The sequence below is a fragment of the Sylvia atricapilla genome, chromosome 8 (genome assembly GCF_009819655.1).
Source record: "Sylvia atricapilla isolate bSylAtr1 chromosome 8, bSylAtr1.pri, whole genome shotgun sequence".
NCBI classification, from domain to species: domain Eukaryota; kingdom Metazoa; phylum Chordata; class Aves; order Passeriformes; family Sylviidae; genus Sylvia; species Sylvia atricapilla.
Window position 1 is genome coordinate 22,484,170 of NC_089147.1, and position 18,596 is coordinate 22,502,765.

At 35.3% G+C, this 18,596-nt stretch overlaps 1 protein-coding gene across 5 annotated transcripts in view; it reads left to right on the plus strand.

Moving 5' to 3' along the window:
- LRMDA (leucine rich melanocyte differentiation associated) overlaps positions 1 to 18,596 on the plus strand; it is a 610,700-nt gene that overhangs the window by 348,504 nt on the left and 243,600 nt on the right. For all 5 annotated transcript variants that reach the window (XM_066324132.1, XM_066324128.1, XM_066324129.1 and 2 more), the window contains exons 4-5: positions 2,183 to 2,317; positions 11,170 to 11,296. In XM_066324132.1, the coding sequence (XP_066180229.1) occupies positions 2,183 to 2,317; positions 11,170 to 11,296 (262 nt within the window). The remainder of the gene's footprint in view (positions 1 to 2,182; positions 2,318 to 11,169; positions 11,297 to 18,596) is intronic.

Consider the following 18,596-nt stretch of genomic DNA (forward strand, 5'->3'; position numbering starts at 1 on the left):
TGCCTTGAAGGCTGCATGTTCATGTGGGATTTAGAATACATGTCATGCTCCACATTCAGCAAACTTCTGGGGAGAGCAGCTTTTACACAAGAAATAGCTCTGCTCAATGGAGAAGCAAAAGTCCTGCATGTTTGCTTCATAAAATAAGCAAAAATTTTGAATGACTTGAGGAGGTTTTTGTTGTTGTTGTTGGGGTGTTATTTTTATGTTGTTTGTTTTCCCTTTTGGTAGGAAATGAGCAGATACAATCAAAGCCTTCAATAGCTAGCCTCCTGTGTGTGATTGCTGTTATGGCAATAACTGTCTTTTGTAATAACAAACTATTTCTCTCAGGGAACCTTTTTGTGACTTAAGCAATCCTGTAAGAAATTAAGTGTTTCTCCTGGCTGAGGGAGGGTGCCAGGTTCAAACACTTTTTAGCAGTCTTCGGAAACTTTTAAAAACTCTTTTCCACACTTGAACATGTGTGGAAAAACAGTTTGTGAGTTTCCCATCACAGTCACATGCTTCCTGAAAGAGCCATGAAAAAGTTTATGTGTGAGCTTAAGGTCCAGGTATGAAAATGAGCACCAAGTTCTGATTGGTAATTTGTCCTAGCTAAAAAATCATATGGTGCTACAAAAAGATAATTCTTTCTTAGAGTATGGAAGATTAATTACTGGTATAAAGCATTCCATAATGTGGCTTTGCCAAATTAAAAGTTCCTACCTTTACAGTGAGTTCATACTACTTATTTCCAGCCCTCATTTTCCTCACTCGTGCAAAATAGTTAAGTATGACTCCTTAGGTCTTATGGGACAGAACACTAACTACAAGTGTAAATACGTTGATTTTAATATACTAGAATCAGTAATTGTTGGCATGATCTTTGTTTGTTTGGAAATAAACTAAAACTTCAGGCTTACAAAAGGAGGACCTCATTTTAACAATGAAGCTGTTTTCTCCGTTCTGTATTGCTTCTGTTGCCCTTAACGTATTGGGGGGAAGAAATAAAGTAAATTCTATCAGCTAAAAATAACAAAGATAACAGAAACACATAAATCAAGTATAAATAATAGCAACAAAAGAGAACTGAGGATTTAAAACAATAGTTTGTTTCTAACAGCAGGAGGGAATAAAAACAGAGCAATGAAATATCCTTTAATGGTTTTGAATAATTATTTCTCTTGTCTAAGTCAGTTGATTTTTAAATATTGGAAACTTTTCACGCACACATGTAGGGCATTCTCACTTTTTGAGAATCACACCAATATTTTTGTATGTAAATTGAAGTAGATTAGAATATATATTTCCAGTTTTAGAGACTGTCATACTAGGCTGTAATAAAATAATTATTTGATCAATTAACAAATTAGGGTGCAAATGGTTGAATATTGTTGTATAAGCTTAAACCTAAGTTGTGACTTCCAGTATTGCAGTGCTTAAAGACAGTTTAACCTTTGTTTGCTTGTTTGTTTTATTCAGGTTTGCAATAATGAAGGTGTACCCTTCTTATTTATGGTCCAAGAAGCACAGTTAAGTTAAAAAGCCTCATGAACATCAAAATCTAAGGCTCTTTTAATGAAAAATTTTATGCTTTAAAAGACTTTAAAGCCTCATATATAAAGTATTTGTAACACTGAAGTCTTTAAGTTGCACTTAGTAAAGCATTAATTGGCATATCCTAATTGAGTAGTTACAAAAGTGTTGCTGTGACACTCAAAACGTTTATATGCTGGGAGTGAACCTGAGTTGTTGTGGTTTGACTTTTCTCTTTTGCTTTTTTTTTTTTTTTTAAACTCATTTTCCAGTGGACTGAATATATTAGTGATGAATGTGCTGTGAAACTAACTGTTTGTTTCCATGCTGGAAAAGTTTCATGGCTCCAGCAATTGCTGGCCATTTTACCACACAGCATCCATCATTTTGTCAAAGTTTTAATGTTTTGTAGTGAACCACCTAGGAAAAAAAAGGAGGAGAAAAGAATGACAAAACAGCCCAGTTCTTTCATTCTGTGCCAAAAAACTGACTGAAGTTTATCCCTGTTTGCCCTTGGAACAATTAATGTGACGTTTTCCTGAATGCCATACTAAATTTGATTGTCAGTTATTGAAATGTATGTTTAAATCAGCAGTGATGCAACTCTAAATGCTTTTTTCATTAATGTCATTGAATCCTTAACCCACTACCTTTGACACATAACAGAATTAGAAAGCCTTTTGGATCATTTGGCTGAAGTTGTGCCCTCACTACAGTATCTCAGTTTGCTTGGAAACATTGCTTGTCCAAATGAACTGGTCTGCAAAGAAAAGGATGAAGATGACTACCAGAGATACAGGTTAGTGTTTTCACTTGTAAATGTGATAAGGCATGGAAGTTTTGTTTTACTACTGGAAAAATGCTAAAGTAAAAATCAACCCAGAGTCTTAAACAAACCTCTACTCAATTCTGAAAGCATTGTAACGTTCTGCCATGAAACACCTGGGAATTTGAGTAGCCCTATTTCAGTGAGATCACACTCAGGAAACATTTCAGTGCTGTATAGTACATGTCTGAGTTGAGCAGGTGTGCTCAGGATTTCCTGAATGTGAGTATTCATGTACCCCTACTCAAGGCATTTCCTTCTTTAAGGCCAAGATGAGTCAAGGTTTGTAGTTTGCATACAGTAAGAGTGATATGCAATAAAAAAAAGAAACACAAAAAATCACTTCACTGAGATAGTTGCCTTGTCTTCTGCTCATGTTTGATACAGTGCTAAGTTGCTTCAACTGTAGTTATCAAGGCACTAATAACACAGAATAAATCACTCCTCCTGTATTGTGCTGCTTTACTCAGAGCAGTTACATTCTAATAAAAAAACCCCCAAACTATCTTCATAATGTAATGTCAATGAGCTAGATTACACAAGAGAAATCTTGTGTAATCATCTGAAATTTAATATGGAGGCTTGATAAAATACTGTAAGTCCAACTGAATGTTGCTAAGAGTTGTAAGGATTGTTTTGGAAAAAAAACAGAAATCCTGGTGACTGATGATGGTTATGAGTATGGATCCACAACTAATGGAATGTCTGCTACATGACATAATTTTCAGAGCTATAACCTTAAGACAGGTGAGACTGATAATGCAGGAAAAAAAAGACATTATGTGTATTTTTCCTTGCTGCCATCTGATGCACTGTTTCAGTCCTTGTGTGCTGGCACTTTTCCCATGGGCTGCCAATGGTGTTGGGAGGCAAGTCAGAGCCAGGCAGTGCTGGTCACCCCGCCTTGCAGAACCTGAGCTTGCTTTTTGTTAGGATCACCCACAGTATTCCGAGTTATATAATAAACACTGATCTTACCTTCTGGTAATCCAACCTGTGCCCTAGGAGTTAGGATAAAGCTATACAAAGTAGAGGAGACTAAAAGCAGGTTTATGGGGAATTTATGGGCTTGAATTCAGTGCATTCAGAAATGATGTAGGTTAAACAGCAGCACAGCTGTCCCAGATGTGTATGTATACCTTTTAGTTTATTTCAGAATTTTGAAGAGGATTTCTAGATTGTCAGACTTTTACCTTTAAATGATTCCACTTTTGAATCCAGCTTAGCTTGTAGCATTTTGGTTTTCATGGAGTAGAGCAGCCTAGGTTTAATAAAATATTTCCCATTGCTTTCACACTTAAGTGGAAAGTATGCCTCCTATCCAGCTTACAAGACTATAATAGTGCTGTCTCTATGTAAATTTATGTGACATGTGCTCTAGAAAATTGCTTAAAAAATGAATGATATTTCTACAGTTTACTGTTTTTCACTTTAAGTATGTTTTCTGACAATATGTCTCCTATTAATCATTTAAGTAAAAGTAGTATGTTAAAGGAGCCATTCAGAGGCAAGAACCCGTGGTTCATTTAGTGCTCTCTGAAAAAAATTTCTTATTGATTGACATCCTCTGTGGTTATGTGATGTAATATTTATAATATGTCACAGAGCCATACATCAAAACAAGCACGTCCCTTGTTTTGTTTCCATGCAAAGATGTTGATTTCGGAGAGGTCAAGGTAGTTTTAGGTCACATCATGGCAAACCACTATGTCAGTGTGAAGGGATTCTATTTATGTATCTGCTGGAAACTGCAACATTGCTTTCATTTTCTTTCCTTTCAATTTTTCAAAACCCTGGGTGTTTTTTCCATATAAACTAGGTTAATTGAAGCACTTTTAAGAAAGAAGAATGGGCTTCTAATTAGTTGAATGATGTATGGTACTGCTGCTGTAATGAAAGTTTCCTGATGCTTTTCTGTTATTATTTGTTGCATTGTATGAAATGTATTTGCTAGACAGCATTAGATTCAGAACCCAAACCCATGGATTGATCAATTGATCTATCTGCCTATCTTTAGGAGAATATATATCACCTACATGATGGAACTGATCAGGAGTACTTTTCTAATTCTACTCTGAGTAGCTAATTCAGAGTTTTGAATACACATTCTGAAGCATCTTGAATGCAAATTTCCCTTCCAGTTTCAGCGTTTTTTAGTGGTTTGAAATAATTTTTTCCTTAAAAAAGTTCCTTTTCTTTAATTTTGATTAATTTATCAGAAAGCATCAAAATACTATGTTTGTGACCTTGAATTATGTAAAAACTTGAATTATGTTGAATAACATTGTGCTTCACCATAACTTCAATTGGCTTTGTTTTGTTCTGAATGGGAACTTCCTTTTTGTAATTTTTTGCAGTGACCATTGGAACCAGAGCTTCATTTTTCTTGGAGCCTTAATTTTCTTCCTACTGAGTTCAATGGGAATTCAGGCTATTTAATTCCTCAGCCAGAAAGAGGAAGGTGCTAGAAATCAAAGCTTTACTTAATCTTCTCATTCCAACAAATTGAAAAGATCTGTATCCCCCCAAAAATCTTAATGTTAAAAATGTGGAAAATAATATTTTTTAAAAAAATCAGGGTCCAGTGATTCACAGTGATCTTAAAAACAGAGGTTAAAAATAATATTACTTTCTTTCAAAATAACTAGTTTTTATCAAAAATACTTGGAAAATATATAAAACTGTGCTTTTGGTCAAGATAAGATCTGGTTCTTCAGGTGATCCACTGGTGTACCATTTCTATAATTTCATTACTACAGCCCCTTCCTAGCTTTTAATTAAAAATACTTTTTATACTGAAAAAAGTATTATAGTTTTTTTTTCTCAATGCAGTTATTTTTTTTGTCTAAGAACCACAGTAACTTTTGAGTGGGATTTTTTTTAGGGAAGAATAAAAGGGGTTTTTTGCCATCCCTGCTATTCCTTCTTATATTCCAAATGTGTAGGAGAACAAATTGATGAAAAGATCTGTGTTATTGGAATTTTTGCTTGGACAGAAAAAGAAACTAGAAATTCCTCTTGTGTGATATTTTTATAAGCAAACTTGTTTGGTTCATTTTAAAGACTCATCTTTTTTTCCATCATTTTTAAAATGGCTTTAGTTTCTTATTATAAAAAAATCTTTAAGTTCTCTTTATCTTATTTTTTAAGCTTTCTGTATTTGGGTGTTAATATTTTTTAAAGGTATATCTTGTTGGTAAGGGCAAGGGAAAGCAGAATATCTGAAAGGTAATGGTGATAGGAAAATTTAAAAGCTTTTGGCTCCAATAGGATGCCAGAAAAAAACACAGAAGATGCCATAAGAAACACAGAAAAATAGCTTGCTAAATAGTGTCCTCTAAAATAACCTAGTCCCCAATCTCTGCTTTGAAGATTGCGTGAAAACAAAGGTCATGACCCAGAGATCAAAGTAACAGAAGTCAACACAGTAATTGCTGGTTGCTTCTGTTGTACTCACAGTTGGTCAGTCCTGTGGGTGTATTGTTTGCAGTGAAAACTTCAAACGTGGTGTCACTGAACTGTGAAAAATCATCTGGGTCACAATGTATTACAAAGCATTTGTGAGTGCTGCAGGTGACCTCACCTATTTTCATTAAAGCGATATGATTGTGAAGAATTCGTGCCATGTGTGAAGTTTTCAGTGCTTGTTCATTCTTCTTTGCTCCTTATTGACGTTTCCTGGAATGATGCATTCATTAAATGCTGTTGACATGGAAACAAGGGCAAGTGGAAACAAATGCCTGAGTTTATTTTAAATTAGCTTAAAAGTACATGTACTAGATATGCTATCTTTGGCTGGGGAAGCCAATGATGATAACCTTATGAAGTCCTCTTAAGATATAACAGCAAGAAAGGAAGTGCATGCATTTTGTAAGGATTAACTTTTCAAGCTAAATCAGCTATACCCATCCCACAGTTCTGATTGTGAGAAATGATGGGTCTTCTGGCATTTTCAGTGTTCTTGCAGTTTTCCTTTGTTTCATTGTCGTTTTGTTTTATTTATTTTTTTAAAAAAATTGCTACGGAATTTACTTGTCTCTTTTGAGTAATCTTGTATTTGGGTGGTGATATAAATATATCGTTAAAATATGTATGTTGTTAAAATATATATTGTTGAAATATATATATTCAGTAAGCAGTAGGAGACTAGAAGTCCTCACTCAGTAATGAAAATAATAATAATAATATACATGATAGTTACCAGTGAACTTACTGTTGAGGCTCTCTTATAGCTGGAGGAATTGAAGTCTGTGGTACTTCTGTATATGTTCTTCATGTACTTAATTAGATGATTAAGGTACTCCCTTACATCTGTACAGTCTATGAATCTGTGCTACTTCAGTGTTTGAGTGCAGCCTTGTCATCTCATCAGTAACTGGAAGGAAAAATCTGTGCTTGAAAGACATCAAATGGCCACACTAGGTCCATCTGACACTAGCCACTGGAAGGGTTCATGAACAAGAACGATTACCAGGTTTTTGTTCAGCCACATAAATTGGAGGCTATAATAGCCAGCTTGTCTGTACTAACACAGTAAATCAAGGTGAAGCTATAATTACTGGTGCACATATAGAGAAAGATTTTTCTAATTCATGCAGTTGTTGTCTACACTGAAGAAGAGCAGAGTGTGTTAAAATATTGGGAGGTGGTGTGGATTTCTGTGACTTGCAAGCCCCTCAGAATTATGTGGTCATCACCAAACACTGCCAAGGCTGCTCAGTGTCTTATGTGATTCTCCAACATACCTCATGCCAACTTCCTGCCCTCTCTTCTGGAAGATGCTGGGTTAAGTTTATGATTTGTCTTCCTTATCTGTGTATTTAACAAACATTTTTGTTGCAGAGGAAATTCTGTAGCCAGCTATATGCTGTTTAGGGGTAGAGGGGTAAGTTTTTGGGGGTGCAGAAGAAACAATCATGGAACATAATCTAGTTCACTGTCATAAACATGTTTTTTCAGTTCTTCTGATTTCTTTTTTTTTTTTCTTCTTCTTTCTTTCTTTCTCCATTTAAATGCTGATCTAGCTTAGCAAACTTCAGGTTATTTATTTTTTCTAGTTTATAATAATGTAACTGAGAGCATAATCAGCCCTTCAAATTTTGAAGTAAGCATATTATTTTTATTTCTATGATTGTTAAGGAAAGGAAATATAATAGCACAGAAAATAGAAAAATGAAAGTAAACATTTTCTGAAACAAAGAGTATGTTGCAAGTATGATACAGGTAGAGCTGGATATTTCAGCCTTCTTGTAGGCAAATATTTCTCAATTTTTTCACAGCAGACTTTTTTATTTTAAACTAAAGTATTGATGCATATAGAACAGCTTTATATTCCAGTTTTTGTTAATTATAGTACAAACTGGAATACTGGACAGAATCTAGTTCTTGCAATAGTCTTTCACTAAAGGTTCAGTGGTAGAGCTTGCAAATGTGCCTCTTTTCCAATATCCTGGCAGGTCTGTATGACAAGTCTTAAGATGGAGGTTATTGCATGCAGCACATATAAAATTGATAAATGAAATGTTAATCTTTATTGTCACTTTTACTTAACTAAGAGAGAAATTACATGAAATTTCATATTCTGTGGTCTTTTTCCATATCTGAGTGGTCCTGTTGGTATGATGAATGCCTGTTATGAGCTTATTTTCAGGGTGGCTGAGATGGTTCTGAACAAAAGAAGGCACAGCTTTACTTAGATAAATAATTTCTTTAATCCATTGTGAATTAGATAACAGTTTACAGGCCACCTTCCTGGTGCGTTTACCTTTCTCTCTTTGAATCTCACCTTTATCCTCATCACTGAAGATAATAGCCTTTTTTTACACCACAACAAATGTGTTAAAACCCAGTAACAGCAGTTTCAGAACACATGGAGCAGTGCTAAGTTTGAAAATTATTAAAAAAAAAAAAAAAGGGGGAGTAGGGAGACCCTGCCCCCCAACTTCTAACCTAAATAAACTTTCTAGACTAAATGTAGAATCTGGACAGATCTTCCTTCATTAACCAGTATGCTTTTTTTTTTTTAACTAGTGATTTTACAAGTCTAAAACAGGTGCAATGTGTCATGCAATTTATGGGTCCCAGTGCCTGCCATAAAGTATTTTATGATGGCTGTGTTCTGTGTTATTAGTAGCTGTCTTTTTCTCCAGCCATTGGTGTTTGATAATAGTCTTAAAACACCCAAAATTACTTACCTGCGAGCAACATTCCATAGTCCCTGTTGACAGTTTGAATAAGTTTAGTGCCCTTTTGTTGTACTTTACCTTCAAAACAAACTGATTGAACCATCAATAGCTCCTGAAAGCTGACAGAGGCATGTCATCTGGTCTAACCCTCTGATAGTAGGTTATCTGGGGGAGTTAACCTCCCTGCATTGTTAACCGAAATGTTTTATGTACTATGCAACTTTAGGATACTGCTGTGATAACCTTAGTAACTAAGTCATACATCACAGCTAAGAGATTTTGTGCAACAAATAACCCTGGATTAAATTTACAAGGGTTGAATTGATATTGTAGAGTGTTCATTCCCAGGCTTTGGTAATCCTTTCCTGTATTTTTTTTCGCAAACTTGTGTTACGTTTAGATTGAAGCTGCATCTTCATATTTCTAGCTAAAATTTATCCAGGAAGCTTGCTGTTTTCCTCCAGGCATTTAATATGAATGTATTGTATTATTTTTAAATAGCGTAGATGCTTTTAATCCCACATTTAGTAAAAAGAATATGAATAAATGAGATTGCATTTTGAATCACCATTTAAAATAATTAATTGCACAAATACCCTCCTTCTACCAGTGGGATAATATTTATGGTACATACTTTTTAGTATTTGCTCTGCTTAAGGAGTGCAAGTTGGAAAAAAAAGAACCAACCCCAAACCTGTGACTTGTGGAGTAGTTTGCTGTTTAATTTGTGTGGGTAGGGCTTTTTGGTTTTGTTTCTGGAATTGACAAGTACTAGTGCTAATTCTGTTTTTTGAAATGCAGTCAGGATGGCTTAAAAATACAAAAATACATTTGTATCAAGGAATGCTATTATAATTTTAAGCTCTTTTGAAATGATTGAGAGACTGACATTAGGGCTGTGATCCAAAGTCAGCATAGATGACAGTGCTGTCTTATTCTGTTGTCATTTTTGTTGCAGCCTGCTTTTCAATGGCATATTTCATTCCATCATTAAACATTTGCTGATTTTCTAATACCGATGTTTTCTTCACCTGAATATTCATCTTTTCTCACCCTACACTTAGTGGGTGTCTTTACTCATTTTTAGCTTCACTCTTCTTCACTCTTGACATATTGTTTCCTTCTGTACATGTCTTCATTTGAAAGAATCTGTTGTCATCAGAGCTTTTCTGCCAGTAATGCAAGATGGATAGCTTCTCCTCCAGTGAAAGATAAGGGCCAGCAAAATGCCAGGGAGGACTGGAAGGGCAGCCAGGAAAGCTGGAATGAGTCTGAGAATGTCTGTCTCATAGGTCCGTAGCTGTTGTTTAAAAAAATGGTCTTAGGAGATGTTCTATTTTGAGAAGTCACTCTCTCTTTTTCTTCTACTGATATAATTGAGAGCCATAGATTGAGGATTCACATTTAAATTGTCTGAGCATTTCAGAACTGAGTATTGTCAGTTCAGTTGTTAACAATTTATGAAGGTGTTGCTTCAGAGGAATGGTGTACTTGATGGAAAGCTTTATTTGCACCATTAAATTTTGCTTGGTTTTAGAAGAGGGGGCATTACAGTAATATTCACATGTTTATCTAGTTTTGAAAACAGTATCATAAGATAAACTTTTACTTTTTGAAACAATTTTTTTTTTTCCAAAACGTTATGCAGAGTTTTCTATTTCTTTAGTTTCTTCCTCCCAGTGTCAGAAAGGATCAGTATGATGAGGAGCTCTCTGACTGACTTGGGGTTTATGCAAAGCAGCTAGGCTGGGGAACATTATCATCACCTTTCTACCCCCTGCCAGGAAAAGTCTGATATTGCGCTCACTTTGCAGTGTCTGCTACACATTTGGTTGACCAAATGCAAATTATGTGTACTTGAGGTGATTAGATATTTCAATTTGCCACACTTGTGCCTTGCTTTGGTTTTGCCCTGCCATGTTCTCTCCCTCGACAAGTGAGATGCCAATACTATTTTTCTGAGGCTAGAAAGCTGCTAGCCTTTGAGTAGAAATGATAGATAGAAGATAATACTGATGAATCCTGATAAGAACAAGGAATTCTTAAAATATATTTCCCATAAACAGTCCCTCCCTATGTGCTTCTGCACTTAATCTTGAGCTGGGATCTGTATGCTATAAGGACACCTTGTCTGTCTGGCGGGACCAAATTGGAATTCTCCTTCCAAATGCTGATCATTGTGTTTTTAGGAAAAAAAAAAAAAAAAATCCGGAGAAGTGTTGGCAAATGCTAAGAATTCTTGCAGAGAAGTTGGCTGGCAATTTTCCTTATCTCAGATTGATTTTCTCCCACAGTATGGGTTGGAGTCTTTAGTACCACTCAAAATTCCTTTTCCTGAACAAGCAATGCAAAACAATTTCCAAGGTATTGTGTTCTTTGGTATGCTTTATATACAGAGAGAACATACACATCCATGGTGATAATTGTGTTTGATCCACCAGTATTAAATGGTTTTGGCTCCATTTGAGAGAATAAAGTAAGTATGATAACTCTGTACGTAAGCTACATTGTATGAAAAAGGTGAATACAGAGAGGAAACAAAGGCTGTTCTTATTTTTGGCTGTTATTCTTTTAGTCGTTTAGTCTGTATGTCTTTGTGCATTACTGGATTTTAACTGTGTGTATTTTGATATCTGTCAGATATTTTGTCCTGCACAAATTGACAAACCTGAAATTTCTTGATACTCGGAAAGTGACCAGGAGGGAGAGAGAGGAAGCCTTGATAAGAGGTGCCTTCATGAAAGTGGTTAAGCCCAAGGATGCTAAGGTAGGAGAGTAAATGAGAATGGTAACAATAATGAGATTAATTAACACTATTTTTAAATAACTCCAAGAGCCCAGCTGCATCTTTTGCTAAGGTAAAAAAAGAGGTGAAACCTTTCAAATGAAAGGACTGATAAATGTGGTCAGATGAGGGACAAAAGCTTTAGTAATTTTTGTGTATTTTAATGTAGAAATTTACAGGTACATGCCTAATGGGCTGTGGCTCTGTTACCAAATTTCTGGTTTCAACCTGTTTCACATAGCAAAGTAACTAATATGTGTCGTTGAGTTTAAAAGAATTTTTTTACCCCATCCAAGGAAATGTAACAACTGTGTGATATGCTTTTGTGAAAGAATGCAATTTTTTCTGACAAGTTGTCCCCTGCCTTGTATGTTAAATCTCTTTCAGAGCTCACACCTATGGTGTTTATTGGCTTTTAGTTAACCGGTTGATTCTAATTTTGTATGATGTTACTTAATGTGGTGTCCTGCTAATAAGCATTGACAGCATCAGAGAGACAGTTTCAGTAATCTGAGCATTTAATACAGCTTCCATCAACTCTGGGCATCCTGCTGAAGCAATCAGAATGAGAATGTGAATTGTCCACTTTGCCTTCTTTTTCCATTGTTGATCAATACTTGATAACAGTAATCTGTGGTGTGCTCAGAGTGCTTTAGTGCTGCAGATCTTTCTTAAAACTCTGCTCAAGTTTTCAGTCTACTTTGTTTCTGTTTGCTGCTTTTTCTCTAAAGTATACCATAAATAATTTATTGCATATTTCCAATAATGCTGAATAAAAATGTGGTGGTTATGGAAATGCACTGTTTGGTAGCATAACAGTGTTGCTGGATAAATGCATTATCATGAGTACAATTGCAGTGCATTACAAATTAATTCAGACTGATTAATTTATAACTACTAAAATGTTAACAGTTCTGATACAAACATTGCTTTGATATATTGTTTACCACTGCCTTTAGTTATTTCAGCTTCATATATGTAATGAATGGAATAATTTGTTTTTAAGCTGTGATGGAGATTCTATTCACAGCAAACCATCTTTGAATCTGACCAAATGCAACAGCTGAATTGTGTTAGGTGTAGCATAGTATGTCATCTTTCACAATTCTTATCTAATCAGATTTTGGATCTGAAGACCTTTTTTTTAAATTTATCTAACAGTTAGATCTTTCTTTTAAGAGCCTACTTTGTGAATTGCATCTAACTTAGTATTGTAAGAGGAAAAACAAAGTGTCTTTCAAATATGAAGTTACTTTTCAGGATTGAACCTCTTTTTAAGTCAATAGCTAAGGGTAAATTACTTAACAAATTTAGAGATAACATCTTTATCTTTTATATCTACAATTGAACCTTTTGTATAGTTTTAAATTATTTACCCACTAAGTCTTATGATAAACTATACATTTATTTCAGAAAATTTGCAGAAGGCTCCAATTTACTCTTGTTATTGCCATACTAAAGAGGTTTTTTTTCCTTCTTTATAAATGGTTCAGTACAAATCACTGATGGTAAAATCATTGTAAATTATTTTTATGGCATGAATTAATGCTTCTTAAGGTGCTATGAAATTACTCTCATCATACAATATTATATTCATATCACAGAAGTGGCTAATTTAAAATAAATATTAAATTTGATGCAGGTATTATAAAGCGCTCCAAATTGTTTTGAATTTGTGCTTATTTCCTAGGATATTCATGTTTATAGTACACATACATGCAAACTCTTTCTATGTCTGGGAAGACTCAAAATTTTCTCTGTACATATGCTTTGAGATGTAGCTAAGTATGTGTACAGCTATTGACAGCTCTACTCGAAGACTACAGCAAGCAGCATTCCTCCATAAATCACAAAGATGATGTGTACAATAACTGTACTTCTGAATTCTGTCACGTGTTATACATTGCATACATAATGGGGTTTTATTCTCTAGCCTTCACATTTCCTGGATCTTGTGTTCTCTGTTCATCAGTTCCACTCCCACATGGCTGTTGATATTTTTGACCAGCTTCTGCCAGATTTAACAGGCAGGTACTGGTAATATATTTTAAGCTTTCTGAAACTAGTTAGAGATTGCACCTTGAGGAAGTTTGCAGCCTATCCAGTATTGGTAATCAGAAAAACTCCTTAATAAGTTGACATAGTGATATATAAGACCTTGACGATAATGAACTTCCCAGTAATGTGGGTTTTTTCCCTTTCCCCTAAGACAGCAGGCATTGTGTCAGCCTCTGCTTACCAGGAAAGGAGATGCAGTGATTAGTGTTTATGTTGGTGCATGCCACATGAAAATCTTCTCCAGATTTAGTAACAGTGGTAGGCCTTTCAGACCTACTTCTTCAGGAAAAGAAAATTTAAAAACAACAAACCAATTGAAAATCCTAACTTACATGGTGGCTTCTTTTTTCCCCATTTTGATAAGCAGGAGATGGTGTGGCTTATTCAGCATAAAAGGCAGACTGATGATCTAAAGAGGCTGTGATGTGGGGAGTTGTTTTCATTTTAGTCTTGACATGAAATACTTGGGAGAGCAAAATACCCCACCAAGAAAAAAGTACACAAAATGAGAATAAAAGCAAGAAATTTCCATCTGACTAGCTTGTGTTTACTCAAATGTGAGAGTATCTAGCAATCACCAGTCATCACTAAGTCATAAATATTTTATTTTGTATAAATTTTTTTTTTTACTTTCATTATTCCCTATTTTTTTTAACAGAACACCACGCGTGTGTTTTGCTTCATTTCATCCTTTGTTGAAAATGCATCTGTTTGTGATATAACTGTCTTATGGAAAGATACAATCATTTATTAGAAAACAGTTTAATGTTACAATGCGGCATTCCTTCTCACTATGTAGGTGAGCTAAACTTCATTATTCTGTTATGTTTGTGTTTTCTTTTGTCAAAATATTGAACATTGTATCATGCCTGCTTTTAATAAAGACTGGAGAAGTCTGGCTGGATAAGAGGCATTGAGCCAGATGAGGAAGCCTTGTTTAATGACCAGACCATGACCTCATTTCACTGGCATAAGTGTAGCTCAAAGTGGAAGATGCCTGTCCAGTGTGAAGTGTGTTTCTGGGCATGACAGCATTTCACATCAGAAAGACAGCTCAAGAATACGACAGTCAAAATTGCTTAATTGTGTCCCGGCTTTGTAATTATTCATCTGTGCTTCTACAAAGAGTACAGTTGTCATTTCTTGACATAATTATTTAAAACTGTACCCCTCTTTGGTTTATAGGTATATGAATTGTGCTCCCAACTGTTTCATTTTTCAAACTTAGGGATGCAAAGCAAATGTGATTTGAGAAAATATATTAATACTACGCATTTTTATGTTGCATATAATATAAATAAAATGAAATTATGGTGTATCCAAGTACATAATTCCATATTTTAAAGGTCTGTATTCATGATAATTTAATCTAGATGATAAAATGTGGATATATCCATTTAAGCGTGTTACTATGAATAGATAGACATTGTCATTAGTCTTTAAATATAGATTTAATTATTTAATACTGGGTCAGTCTGCTTGCTTTTATAAAATACATATATTTCCCAGTATTTATCAACCCCTTTCCTCACAAATATTTTTTGATATACTGCATTTTTAAGGTTAAAATTTTCATCTGTTTTATTTATGGTAGTGAAAGAAAGCAGAAGGCATTTGGTCACCAGTAGACGTTTTGTAGCTTATAGTCGACTATCCTTAGATATACTTCCAAGTAACAAACTTAATATTAAATGGGGTTATTCTGCTTCCTTGCATCTTTACCTAAAGCATCTTGTCCACTGGCTGTAAGGGAACTCTGTACAACAAAAAATGCACTATAGGTGTTCTGAATTTTTCAATATTTTTTCACTCTCAGATGCATTGATTTCATTGCAAGTTATAATTATGAAACCTGACATAGCATTTGTTCTCTAAGGAACTAAGATGGAGACACTGAAGCAGAAAGGCAAGTCTAATTTCTTCATTCCATGTAATAACTGTCTATGATTCATGCCCACAGTTATTTGAATGATAGAAGGAGATTATTTTATTATGATAGGAAGAGTAAATATTTAGGCAGTACCATGTAAGAAATAAGGTGAGATAAAATCTACAGTGTTGCTTTCAGATCATTGGCAGTATTCTTGTGTTTAAGTTCATAGGAGAAGCTCTTTATCAAAGTGACCAATGCTGATATATGCTTCTATTAAAGTCAGATGAGGCATAAGGAATGATTTTAGTAATTTTTGTCTCAAGCTATTTAACAAGAATCATACTTTCCTTGAGTAGATGTATCATTCTATCTGCTTCCATGTATATAGGCAAAACATTTTTCCCAATGTACCTCATGGACCTTTTTACCCGCTCCCTAAATTAGGAAAATGAGGCTAGTTTTAAAAAGTAAATCAAAGGAGCCAGATAGAACTTTGGAGAACAGCTGCATTGTTCACAATCTTTTTCTTTTTATCATTGCCACTGTATAGAGATCTTGGTTTATGAATTTAGAGCATTTGAGGATCATGCAAAAAAGTGTAAAGAATCATTGTGTCAGTGAACTGCTAGCTCATCAGGTACCTCTTTCAGAGGGCTTCCACTTAACACGGTTTCTTATTGTCAGATATCAGAATTTCACATACCAAACCAAAACAAGAACATGAGCTTAAGACTCCAATCTAGACTCTGATGCAGTAAATAATATTTACTTCAATGACATTCTAGCAGTCATGCAGTCATCCATTTTACTCTTTGGAAAGTTTAGGTATTTTAAGCAGAAGTCCGTTAACATCCTTGGTTCATAACCTGCTGTAATTCCAGCTGTCAGAAGAGAAGAATAGATACGTGTGGGTCATATGTGTAATAGGGTAGGGAGAAGGACTCTTCAGTATTGATTCTTACATTGCTATTTCTTTAAAAACATCCTCATATGTTTTTTGGGTGGGTTTTATGTGGACTACACTATCTTAATTGCTATTAAATGTACAGAAGGAAAAAGTTGATGTCTCTTTCCTAAAATTATTCCCTTAAAAAAGTATATGATTGGCATGAAGGCCATGTCATTTTAGCCATTAATGCTCCCAGTGCATTTTTCAGATAGGAAGGGGTGTTATTCTTGGAGCTCTGGCCTGAATCCAGTTCAGGTGATTACATTCTGCCTCTATGGATTTCTCTACAGTCTCCATTTACGAAGGCATTCTTCTCCACCTTCTGCCCTAAACTGTTCTGTAATTTTGCAGTGTGCTAGTTAACCAGCTGCTACTTTGTACCTGAAAAGTGTGTATCTTTCAGGGGTAGTGAGCAATCGATCCCTTTGTATGGCTTAATATTTGTAGAGCACTTGGAAATTCTCTGATGAATGGCAATAGACACTGTGTATGATTGATGCCTCCATTTAATTAAAGAAATTATTGTGACTACTAATTTATTACCTCAGGGTTGGTTTTTTGTTGGTATGTTTTTGGGGGTGTTTGTTTGTTTGTTTTGGTGTTTTTTTATTTTCATTTGTGGGTTCAGATATATGGAAGCTTCAATAATTAGATGCTGGCTTTCGTATTATCTACTCAGTCTATTTAATAAAATGCCATTCACCAGAATGTAACACCATGATATCAGACAGTAGCATCACAATTGCCTTAGATTCTTAATGGATCAATATGGCTGGAGTTTTATTTTATAAGGATTTTTTTTTCGTTGTTTTTCTTTTGGAAATCGAAACACTGCTAGAGTATAAGGAGAGCTTCTCGTAGTTCCTCTTTTCTAATGCAAAGGATCTCATTGTCAGATGGCACCACTGTTAAGCACAGAAGTTGTTCATACGTTGAAATTTGTAAAAAATAAAATGGATTTAATAGGGCATTGGCGAAACTCTTGGCCAGTCTTCGTGTATTCTTCTTTTCCTGTAGGTTATTTTTTTTCCTGGACCTTAAGGCAGAGTATGCGACATGTACTCTCAGTCATTTTGGTGAGTTATTCCCATTGAAATAGTAGTAGTCTTTGTGGGAGAAGGGAATACAGATGCCCCTGCCCCTGATAAGTAACAGCTGTGTTCATTACCCAATAAAGCCTTGCACCGGATGAGCCACAGCTATAGCCAATAAAGATAAGTGTGATAAAAGGGAGGAAGATCATGAAGGAGGAGAATCATGAAGAAGGATCCTGAGGAGAGAAAATCACTGCTGTGAGGTCAGTCTGGGTCTGCAGTTAGAGCCTGTCATTGGAACCTGCAGTCACAGTCTAGCTGGGAGAAAGCCTGCAGTCAGAGTCTGCAAGGGAAACCTACAGCAGGACCTTGCTGCAGCCAGTCAGTGAATTATTGGAGTCAGGATGGCTGAGCTGTAAAGAGGAATAAACCAGGACCCTTTCCATGCTGTGAAAAACAAGAAGTCTGTGTCTTGGGGCATTTCTACCCTCTAACAAGAGGGCTGCTGCAACAGTTATGCAAAGTATCATGGTTAGAATATATGACAATTTTTAGCCAGATTTAGATTTAATTATAATTTAGATTATAATTTTTCTTTCTCTAGACTGTCACAGCAATACTTCTAAAAGAGCAAATCAGTGGCAAACTGTTACTACCATAGAACCTACCCAGAACTTTGTACATGTGAAGCACCTGGTTTACAAGTTGGAAACAACTGTCGTGGCTGATTTTATATTTGTTGCTTGTTTTGACTGTGGTTGCATGTCCCACAGTTTTCACAGCAGGCTCAGCGGTGTATTTGTGTGCTGTGTTAAGATGAGGCCTGGCTTCCCTGATTCACTGAGCCATGAAAAGTTCCCCAGCTGTTAGAGATAAACATGGTCAAAGGGCCACTGCCAGTGAAAACAAAGATGATTTGTTGTTGTGATCTCAGGAGCGAATCTTGCAACAAGGAACAACTAAAGAACCATAACTTCATCACATAAAATGTGATGCAAGTACATCATATACCATTGTGAAACAATTGCTGGGTTTTTGGTTCTTTTTTGTTGGTTTAGTGTTGCTATAGTCAGATGGATTGAGTCAGAGAGGACAGGAACTAAAGAAAAGGTAAAATGGATGCACTAATATTTCTAATCACTTTGAAAACAGTGCAAATGCCTAAAAATAGTAGCCTAGTGCCATTTTAGATACTCTAAAATGTACAGCAGACCCCTGTAGGGATGACAGATCAGTATCTTAATAGGAGATGTAAGTTTTTTTGACGCCACCATGGGAGATCAGGTACGGATACTATAGAGTGGCTAAAACAGCAGTAGAAACTTGTGTTTAAGCAGCTGAATCATGCCTTTCCTGTTGTGCTAAAAG